Below are 11,027 nucleotides of genomic sequence, written 5' to 3' on the forward strand. Positions count from 1 at the left end.
CAAACAGTGTAATTTCTCATTCATCTGGGGAATATAAATAATAGTCAAAGGGAATATAAAGGAAGGGAAAAGAAATGTGTGGGAAATATTAGGGAGACAGAACATGAGAGACTCCTAACTCTGGGAAACGAACTAGGGGTGATGGAAGGGGAGGAGGGCGGGGGGTGGGGGTGAATGGGTTCGGGCACTGAGGGGGACACTTGACGGGATGAGCACTGGGTGTTTTTCTGTATGTTGGTAAATTGAACACCAATAAAAATTAATTTATTAAAAAAAGGAAATATCGTGAAAATCTTAAACTAATACTTTGAGAACTTAGATGAAACAGACATTTGTCTTGTGAAGAACTGATTTTTATAAAATCTCAATATTCTAAATTGCTTTTATTATTTCAGGATGGCATGCTGTAGATACTGTACAATGAACATTTATAAACTTCAAAATTAGCTTCAAATAATTAAAAATTAAATTGGAAAAAGCATATGAAATGGAAACAAGTATTCACATGGGCAAACTGTCCCTGCATTTACCTGGGAAACTTTCCAGGTGGAGCACAGGCTGACTTTCTGCCTTGGAATCTGAGGATGTTTTATACTGACAAGCGATGATTTGACATTGGCTACATTCCTCACAGCCAAAGGGGTTTTGAGGGCTCTTCTGCTCACCTCGCCAATGAAAATTCCTCCTTTATCTTGAATAGTACTTTCTCCTTGATAAAGCTCAGTGATTTCCAAGGCAACCTTGTTAGCGGCACTTTTAGGATCCTCACAACTTTACAAAACAAACAAGGAGAGTGTTATTTCCCCTCCCGTTTTATAGACGAGAAAAGAAGCTGTGGGGATGAGAACTGACGCTCGTTCCAAAACTTTGGTTCTCGATTGTTCTGACTTAGGAAGCCACTAACTCCCTCGCTCTCTCGTTTTTCTTTCCCCACCTTCAGCGAACCCTGTTCCTATAAGCAGTGCTCTGCAGGCACGAGGGATCCTCAGAAAAATCTCTTGCTTGCTCTTGAGGGCCTCAGATTGTGGCAGGATAATTCCCAGATTACAACACAGCACAGGGAGCTGAGGTGCATGGGAGAATGAAAAACCGCAGCGCAACCTCAGCCCAGGGGCGCCTGGGTGGCGCAGGGGCTGAGCGTCTGCCTTGGGCTCAGGTGGTGACCCGACCGTCCTGGGATCGAGTCCGCGTCGGGCTCCCCACAGGGAGCCTGCTTCTCCCTCTGCCCCTCTCTGTCTCTCATGAACAAATAAAAATCTTTAAAAAAAAATTTTTTTTTTTTTTTTTTTTTTTTTTTTTTACTTCTTTTTAACTGAGTATACCCATCCTGCGGCCAAGGGCCGTGCAGTTTCCATATACCCCACGCCCACACACGAGGGAGACTCCGCTGGCCAGAAGCTGAGGTAATGAGGTAGGTTTTCAGTGAAAGGAGCAGGAACCCCAAATTTCCATTTCCACAGGCTCCGTCCCGGAAGGCGGGGATTGGTCGTTGAGGCCTCCGCTCCGCGCCGACCCAAACCCCTCAGTCCGCAGCCCAGGAAGTGGCGCCCGCGGCCAGCGGCATCCGCAGAGCCCGACCCGCCCGCGCGCGCCGCCGAGTCACGTGCCCGCCAAAGATGGCTGCGCTCGGGCGAGGTGAGCGGAGGTTGGAGTGAGCCCCGAGCGGGCGGAGGAGGACTGGCGGAGGCACCGACTGCCGAGAGGGAAGCCTAAGGTACTGGCATTCCGGGGGAGAGCGTGAAGTGCCCGCATACCTGGAGAAGCACAGCGCGGTGACAGGCTGGTCGCCGGCAGTGCGGGACCGAGACCCCGGGCCTGGGTCGGAAGTGGGGGAGGGGAGGGCGCCCTACCGTCTCGTCGCTTCACGCCCTAGACGAGCTTACATTTACACTAAGCCAAGAGGAAAAATAAACGCCTGCGCTTGAATTTAACCCCAGTTTTACTGCCAGTGTCCAGGATGACCTTGGCCTAACTTAATTTTCAGAGGACCCAGTTGACGCCTTGCCTGAGAGTTAACCTGAGGGACAAAGAGAGCCAATGCAAAAAAAAAAAAAAAAAAAAAAAAAAAGCCTTTGGAAATGTTTGTGGTATTTAAAGGTGGCATTGTCTTGGATTAGGATTTATTAATAAGAGGGGATCCCTGGGTGGCGCAGCGGTTTGGCGGCTGCCTTTGGCCGGGGGCGTGGTCCTGGAGACTCGGGATCGAATCCCATGTCAGGCTCCCGGTGCATGGAGCCTGCTTCTCCCTCTGCCTATGTCTCTGCCTCTCTCTCTCTGTGACTATCATAAATAAATAAATAATTAAAGGATTTATTAATAAGAGGCACGACGTCTTACTGCAGGCTGCCATGTGAAACTTTTACTGAATTAGGGAGACTTAAAAACTACGCCTTAGAAATGGCTAGTTCCTAGAACTTGGAACCTCACCAGTATGCAGAGCATAAAATATAAAACTAGTGATAACATCAGGCAGGGCTTTCTGAGGAAATAACTTTTATTTCAGACATGCATACTGTACACACTTTCTCTGTGTATACTGAATTTATGTATTTCTACACGCATTCCAAACATAATCATTCAAAGCTCCTGCAGGGGGCAGCAAATACTGTATCTCTCATAGTATTGTAACCAAGTCCATCAAGAAGTCTGCGTCCCAGAACCTAGATGTACATTTTTAAGTCTACATTGTATTTATTAAATCTAAGGATATGAAATTTCAGTTCACTTAACATGTTCCAAATGATCTGGTACCCAGCAGTAAATCAGTGTTGTAAATTAATCTTGTAGCAAATGGATAACAAATCACGAAAATCTGATTTCATAAAACTATGTTGTATTTTGCTGTTATTTCTGAACTTTTGCTTTTCTTGACTCTGCTACCCTGAAATCTTGCTTGATGGAGATCCCTGGGTGGCTCAGTGGTTTAGCACCTGCCTTTGGCCTGGGGCTGATCCTGGAGTCTTGGGATCGAGTCCCACTTCGGGCTCCTGCGTGGAGCCTGCTTTTCCCCCTGCCTCTCTCCCTTTGTGTCTCTCATGAATAAATAAATAAAATCTTTAAAAAAAAAACCTTGCTTGATGAGCTAAATCTTCGGTTTAATACTCCCAATTCACCATCCCTCTACTCTGCATTCACTCCAACTAGTGCAAGGATCAAGGAACTCCCGTCCTTTTTGACAAAAACCGTATGTGTCCTGCAAAGTCTAAAATATTTATTATGTGTAGCCCTTTTGAAAAGTTTGCTAATTTCTACTTTAGGGTATAAGTGAAACTGGTAATGTTTCTTCTACCTACTAAATAATACCTCATTCTTTTTCCAAAGTAGTTGTACGCAAAATGAGTACCATGTACATGTCTACCAGCAGCTCATGAGTTTGTTACCCCACATTTTTGCCAGTAACTGAAATTGTTAGGTTTTAATTTACCTAACCTGTCACTGTTTTTAATTTTTTTCCCGATTATAATGAGGTTAAGCATATTTTCATGTTTATTGGCTGTTTGCTTCCCTCTTTGTGAAAGTACCTGTTCAAACCTTTTGCCAGTTTTTGTGTTGAGTTGTTTGCCTTTTTCTTGATGATGTGCATTTCTTCATTTTCTGGGTACTAACTGCTCCTTTGTCAGTTATATTGTAGACATTTTCTCCCACTCTGGCTTTATATAGATCTTTATAGTATCTATTGATCAATATTAACTATTGACTAATATTAATATTAGTTTTATGTTCAGTGCTATTTGCAAATTAAGAAATATGTTTAAGGGTTATAAAGATATTCTTTATTTCCTAGAAGTTTTATGGGTTGTTTTGCATGTCTGGTTTCTATTTCACTTAGAATGTATTTTTTTGGTATGATGTGTATGCATTGATTTTTCAGATTATGAATCAAATATAGCTAATTTTTAAATTAAATATTTATGGTATTTAGAAAGCTTTTTATAAGCCATTTTGTTGTTTTTTCTATAGATATATATTATTGAAAGATATTTTAATTTAAGGCTCAAGATGGAAAATCATGAACCACATGATACTGCCAAAGAAAACTTAATTTTCAATATCATAACCAGGAAAATTAGCCAACTCCCAGAAGCAGAAAGGTAAGATGCCTTCTTAGTTTAAAAATACTTTTACCAGGGGGATTTTCATAATTGGTTCATTATCTCACATTTATTTGGTTTAAATATAAACATAGGACATCAGAAAGAAACCGAGCTCTTTTTCTTGCCTTATTGAAAAAACCTGAGAGACCAAAAGAGATTAACTATTTTGCTTGTGGTCAAGGCTAGAATTGATATCTTTGGATTTAATTATATGATCATTCTCAGTTTTTCCATTTGGCTTCGAATATTGTTAAATGTGAACATTTAGGGCAGCCCTGGTGGCGCAGCGGTTTAGCGCCGCCTGCAGCCCGGGGTGTGATCCTGGAGACCCAGGATCGAGTCCCGCATCGGGCTTCCTGCATGGAGCCTGCTTCTCCCTCTGCCTGTGTCTCTGCCTCTCTCTTCGCTCTCTCTGAATTAATAAATAAATCTTTAAAAAAAAATGTGAACATTTATGAACTCATCTAAATAACAGACCTTCAAAATAGCTTTTAAATTGTCTTGTCAGTTCATTTCTATTATTATGTCTAACAGTCCAAGAGAGTGCCATATAACACACATAACTAGACAAGGAGGGCCAGAGAGATGGGATCATGGCTAAAAGATCTCTATCATTAAATAGAAAAAGCTATATAGGAATCATACTGATCTTTGAAGTATATAGGAATCATACTCAATCAACATTGAGTAAACTATAGTGCACTTCCTTAGCAAGAAGGCTTCTCTGACTAGATTCCATTTAAAGAGAAATTATGGGGATCCCTGGGTGGCGCAGCGGTTTGGCGCCTGCCTTTGGCCCAGGGCGCGATCCTAGAGATCCGGGATCGAATCCCACGTCGGGCTCCCGGTGCATGGAGCCTGCTTCTCCCTCTGCCTGTGTCTCTGCCTCTCTCTCTCACTGTGTTCCTATCATAAATAAATAAAAATTTAAAAAAAAAAAAAAAAAAAGAGAAATTATGAGGCCAAAAAGGATTTTAAAAAAAGAAGTCAGCCTAGGGAGGGGTTTTGGGGACAGATCTAAGGCAGAGAGGATGGCATATGCCTCAGCCATAAGATAGCAAAGAGTTGATCATATCTGAGGAACCAGTGCTACCGAAGTACAGGGAAATAGGCATAAGTTTGAAGGAACAGGAAGAGTTTTAAGCAGGGAACGGTATGACCCAGCTAACATTTCTAGAGAACATTCCAGTTGCTTTTGGGAAATAGATTTAATGTAGGAGAGAAAAGAAAGACCAGTAGGAAAACTGGCATAATAATCTTGGTGAGTGGTAAGGGTTTGAAGGATTTAAAATGCATTTTGGTTTTATTTTACTGTCCTGAGTAAATTCCAGTCTTGCCGCCACTCACCGTCTCAACAAACGAGAACCTATAAACCAAGGGCAACAATAAGAACTTGGTGAGATTTCATAAGGTTTATATCCTATGGCTCTTCCCCCTCCACACACACACTGTACATCCTTTTTAGTGGTTTTCCTAAGGTAGATAACAGAACAACTTTTCAAGCAAAAAAAGGGCCTATGTCCACGTTTCCAGGAAATAAGGTAGAGCGCCAGAAAGACTAACATAGGAATAAGGTCAATGGTGGCAGCTTTGAAGAGAAAAGAGCAGGCGCTATCACTGGTACTTTCACCAAAGTAGAAGAGAAGAACAGTGTGGAAGTAAGCTGGAACTGCAAAGTAAGCTTTAGTTTGGAGGTAATAAATTGCTCTCAAACATTGGAACCAGAACAGGGCAGGTGACAATGTCTCATCATCTTTGCCTTATTCCCTCTTTTCCTCTGTTCCTATTTTCTTATATAATAGTTATTTGAAAAGTCCTCAGGTATATAAAACTATCAAAAAACCTCAGTTTCTGATCTACAAAGTAATTATATGTACCGTATATTTCATTGCCACTTACAGTTCATGTTTCATTCATGTATCTATTTTATTTTTTAATTTTATTTATTTATTCATGAGAGACAGAGAGGGAGAGGGAGAGAGGCAGACACAGGCAGAGGGAGCCTGACATGGTACTCCATCCTGGGTCTCCAGGATCACACCCTGGGCTGAATGCGGCACTAAACCTGAGCCACTCAGGCTGCCCTCTCCTAACTTTTTAAATATTATCTTGTGTACCCTAAGTTTTTAAACTACCTCTTCTCTTGTACTTCCATTACGATTTCAGTAGATTTGTTATATCTCATGTTCACATGTCTGTCATCCTCCAGTAATAAACTATGAAAACACTGAAGGTAGAAAATAATTTTTGTAGAAAATAATTTTTTGTGACTTCAGCATCAAGTCTGCTGTATGTAGAAAATAATTTTTTGTGACTTCAGCATCAAATCTGCTCAATGATTGAATGACAAGCACCATTATGATTGCAAAGTGACAGGTAAGGAAAATAATGCATTATAAAATATAGGAAACTCCGGAATTCCTAGAAAAGCTGTTTTAAGATGAGCGTTAACCATAAAGGTTAGGGGGGTTTTGTGTGGCTAGTCTGGCTAAATAAGTAATGAAAAATTTAAGAGACTGATGCCTGTGTTGTAGATGGCAAAGCAGGTGGTAAAAAAAAGTTAAGTGGTAGGCTGAAGAGTTTGGAGTACAGTATCTAGCATTAAGTTTAGGTATCATTTCTTCTGAAAGAAAGCACAGAACATGCATTTTAAAACTCATACATACCTTGGCTAAAAACCATACTACTTAGTAACTCAAACAGCAATTTATTCTTTATTTCTATAGGTTGTAAAGTACCTAGCATATAGTATCCCGTAAATGCAAGTAATTCCTCCACTTCCCTGTCCTGGACTCTAATGCTTCAGGGTAAAGTGAAAGGAAACATAATTAGCTCCACCTTACTGAATGCCTTTTAGGTGTCAGGTGCTAATGAAAGCAAAATGACTAGATCTTTATATCCACTATCCTCAAGTTATTTACTTGAAGACTAGTGGGGAAGCCTGACATTATAAATCACTGATGATAAGATAGTACCACTTTATCATCTGTTGTGCTAGAGAGGAAAGTATTGGGTATTGAGGGAACCCAAAGGAGAGGTATTCATATAAGACTCTTTGAAGCTCTTCCCCATTATATAGTTGGAAAATTTCTATACTAATCTTTTACAGAATCACAAAATACATTTAGCAAAATCTGAATGTATCACTCTATCCTTAAGTGTTGACCAAATTCAAAAGGTTTAAAATAAAAATTTGTATGTAAAACATTATTTTAGGGACGCCTGGGTGGCTCAGCGGTTGCGCATCTGCCTTTGGCTCAGGGAGTGATCTCGTGGGATCCAGTCCCACATCAGGCTCCCTGTGGGGAGGCTGCTTCTCCCTCTGGCTGTGTCTCTGCCTTTCTCTGTGTCTTTCATGAATAAATAAATCTTTTAAAAAAATAAAACACTATTTTTAAAGGTTTTCATTTTATGGGGCTATATATAAGGGATAAATGTTGTATCCTGTTATTCCTAAAGTCCTGTTAAGGACTTTAACATACAATTGTTGGACAGTTCACAAAATATAGTACCCTCCCAAAATGTTTTTTTGTCGCCACTCAGGAATCTGTTTGAAAATGGATCAGTATATATTGGACTTAATGCTGCTCTCTGTGGTCTAATAGCAAACAGTCTTTTTCGACGCATCTTAAATGTGACACAGGCTCGTATAGCTGCTGGCTTACCAATGGCAGTGATCCCATTTTTGACGGCTCATGCATCTTACAAAGGTTTTGTAAGTTTACCTTTGAATACAGGTAAATCCTATTTCACTATCACTAGAATTTGTTTTGGTGTATATTATTTGCACCTTACACTAATCCTTCAATATTTACATCAGGTATCTAGCTATATGCCATATCATAGTCAGTGAATGGGTAAGGCTGAAATGTGCTAGCCTTTGTAAAGTGGCAGTTCATATTAGCAGTCTTCTCTACAAGTAAAATACACATACATGGCAATTCTAAATACTTTACCTATTTTTCCTAGAATACTTAAAGTAAGAAATATTTGCAGACTTTATATTTTTAAATGCTGACTGCCTTAGTTTTTTTAAAAAACGTATCGGGAAGTCCCTCAAGACAAAACACTTATGGTAGGGGTACCTGGATGGCTCAGTTGGTTAAGCTTCTACCTTCGGCTCAGGTCATGATCCTAGGGTTTCTGGGTTGGAGCCTGCTCAGCAGGGAAGCCTGCTTCTCCCTCTCCCTCTCCCTCTGCCCCTGCTCATGTGCTGTCATTCACTCTGTTGAATAAATAAAATCTTTAAAAATATATATATGGGAAAAAGACTTTCATAGTAAATCTTTCAAAGCATTAGATATATACATACGAGAATTATCGAATATATGCAGACTTGATTTCCTTTTGATAGTTTTAATGTATGTGCTGAGTGCTCGGAGTTTAGACATACCTTGGAGATACTGCAGATTTGCCAGACCACTGCAATACAGTGGATATTACAGTAAAGTCAAATGAATTTTTTTATGTCCCAGGGCATATTAAAGCTGTTTATAATAAGCTATATCATCTGTTTAAAGGGTGTCTAGTATTATGTCTAAAAACCAATGTAAATACCTTAGAAAATATTGCTACAAAGTATTAACCATCACTTGAGCTTTCAGCATGTGGCAATCACTGATTACAGATCATGATAACAAATATAATAATAAAAAGGTCTGAAATATTATGAGAATTACCAAAATGTGACAGAGACACATTTGCCCAGAAATGGGCAAATGCTGCTGGGAATGGTGCCTACAGATTTGACTCAAAAGGGATTGCTACAAACCTTTAATTTAAAAAAAAAAAAAAAAAAGCATTATCTGTGAAGGGCAATAAAGTACAGCACAATAAAATGAGGCATGCCTGTAGCTAATTATGAACTTCTTTTTTTATTAATTTCACATAAAAAATACTATTACCATAGGTGATGGTAAGATGGGAGACACTATCCATTTAAATTCTCTTAAGTGCTTAATTGGCTTAAACTGCTTGAATCCCCATCATCTGTGTGGAAAGAATCTTTATGACCTAGGGCTATCTACCACCCAGTGAACTGAACAGACTGAGTAAAACATAAGTTACTAACTTAGCTTTCTTTTTTTAATATAGCTTACACTAATTTGGAAATGAAAAAAGAATTCTATAAAAAATAGTCACACTATATAATATAAAAAAAAAGTACAAATTATTTTTTAAAATTCCCATGGGTTAAAAGTTTCTTACAGACAGAAAAATATTAGCTCAGGTTTGCCAATACAAATGCAGAAAGGTAGAAGCAGTACAGACTGAGATTAAAAATCCTCTATCAGGGGATCCCTGGGTGGCTCAGCGGTTTAGCGCCTGCCTTTGGCCTGGGGCGTGATCCTGGAGTCCTGGGATCAAGTCCCACGTCGGGTTCCCTGCATGGAGCCTGCTTCTCCCTCTGCCTGTGTCTCTGCCTCTCTCTCCCTCTCTCTGTGTATCTCATGAATAAATAAATTAAAAAAAAAAAAATCCTCTATCAGATATTCCTAGCTATTTTAGGTTGTCTGTACATATAATTATACCTTCCGACATACCTTAAGATTTGCATTTGCTGCCTAAAAATTGAGTATCTGTGACACATTTAAGATGACCTTGCATTCTTTAAACCATGTTTGACTATCATTTCAGAACTGATTTATTTCCTAGGTGATTTGAATTGTGAAACCTGTACCATAACACGGAGTGGATTGGTTGGTCTGGTCTTTGGTGGTCTGTACCCTGTTTTCTTGGCTATACCTGTGAATGGTGGCCTAGCAGCCAGGTGAGATTCTTTTTTTACTTATAATCATCAAAAAACTTCAAATATAAATGATTACCTAGAAAATGTACAAATTAAAATAGATATATTTTCTGCTTTTAAGGCAATGTTAGTTTTTTGACTTACTTTTTTTTTTATAAGTAATATTACTTCTCAAGAATTTGAAAACTGTTCTAGAAATTGATCCCATTATACATACCTCTTGCATGTGTAGTTCAGGTTATTAACCTTAACTTGTGTACTGAATGCCAACAAAGCTACAAACAGTACTGTGCCTAGCAATGATAGCTAATTATATGTTACGACTTTGAGTAATTCCACTAAAGGAAAATTCCCACAAAATGGCTGGCAATAAGCCAGTATAATTCAGTTATTTTCTGATGAACTCTTCTATCAAGCTATCAGCTGTATGAGCCTTCAGAGGTGAAGTGGAGGAGGAGACGAAAGAAAACAGAAGTACAGTTTTAAAGACCAATAGACATCAAAGAGAATAACTGAATTACCTTAATCTTTACCTAAGCTACTTTTATTTTAACACTTCTTGGATTAATATATATTGTACATAGGTTTGCTATTTGATAAAACTATCTTCTAGAGGACTGTCTCCATGTTTTCTTATAGGTATGAGTCAGCCCTGCTACCAGAGAAAGGAAACATCTTAACTTACTGGACTAGAATTTCTAAGCCTGTCTTTAGAAAGATGTTGTTTCCCATTTTACTCCAGACTGTGTTTGCAGCATACCTTGGATCTAGACAATATAAACTAATTATAAAGGCCCTTCAGTTACCTGAACCTGGTCTAGAAATTCAGTGACAGTTAAACAAATGTGTACACAAAAATAAAGTTGTAATGTATGAATAAATGTCAAGTGTATGAATAAACACAGACTTGTAATCACCTGAGGTACAATTCTAGGACCTATAACATAAGGCTACAAAGGGCAACAACAAAAGGCTGAATACTAGTAAGGGCTATTCCCCTTAAAAAAGAATAGAGCTTTTCTAGTTTGCCCAATATTCTCTTCTATTTTGTTTGCTCCATGCCTTTACATTAAGCACATTTTGGTCTGTAACACAGGAAAAGTAACCATACAGCAGTTTTTACTAAAGACCTCATTAAGAACCCAAGCAGGAAGGGATGACTGGGTGGCTCAGTGGTTGAGCAT

The 11,027-nt window shown here is 39.2% G+C and overlaps 1 protein-coding gene across 2 annotated transcripts; it reads left to right on the forward strand.

The window, feature by feature from the left end:
- The first annotated feature begins 1,463 nt into the window (after positions 1–1,463).
- Positions 1,464–10,724, forward strand: TMEM126A (transmembrane protein 126A). 2 transcript variants are annotated; one of them, XM_026015276.2, is made up of 5 exons: positions 1,464–1,714; positions 3,961–4,091; positions 7,638–7,831; positions 9,750–9,864; positions 10,483–10,724. In XM_026015276.2, exons 2-5 carry the CDS (start codon positions 4,000–4,002, stop codon positions 10,673–10,675), a joined length of 594 nt encoding a protein of 197 aa, XP_025871061.1. In that variant the 5' UTR covers positions 1,464–1,714; positions 3,961–3,999; the 3' UTR covers positions 10,676–10,724. The 2 variants fall into 2 exon arrangements, with proteins under 2 accessions (XP_025871061.1, XP_025871062.1); XM_026015277.2 differs by having other exon boundaries at positions 1,590–1,714; positions 3,993–4,091.
- Positions 10,725–11,027: the final 303 nt, after the last annotated feature.

Source organism: Vulpes vulpes, chromosome 11 (genome assembly GCF_048418805.1).
Source record: "Vulpes vulpes isolate BD-2025 chromosome 11, VulVul3, whole genome shotgun sequence".
NCBI classification, from domain to species: Eukaryota; Metazoa; Chordata; class Mammalia; order Carnivora; family Canidae; genus Vulpes; species Vulpes vulpes.

Bases quoted from the DNA above. Each gene is read 5' to 3' on its own strand.
- TMEM126A (XM_026015276.2), top strand. From the start codon at position 4,000: ATGGAAAATCATGAACCACATGATACTGCCAAAGAAAACTTAATTTTC. The intron at 4,092-7,637 runs GTAAGATGCCTT...GTCGCCACTCAG, and splicing joins CAACTCCCAGAAGCAGAAAG to GAATCTGTTTGAAAATGGAT. The intron at 9,865-10,482 runs GTGAGATTCTTT...GTTTTCTTATAG, and splicing joins AATGGTGGCCTAGCAGCCAG to GTATGAGTCAGCCCTGCTAC.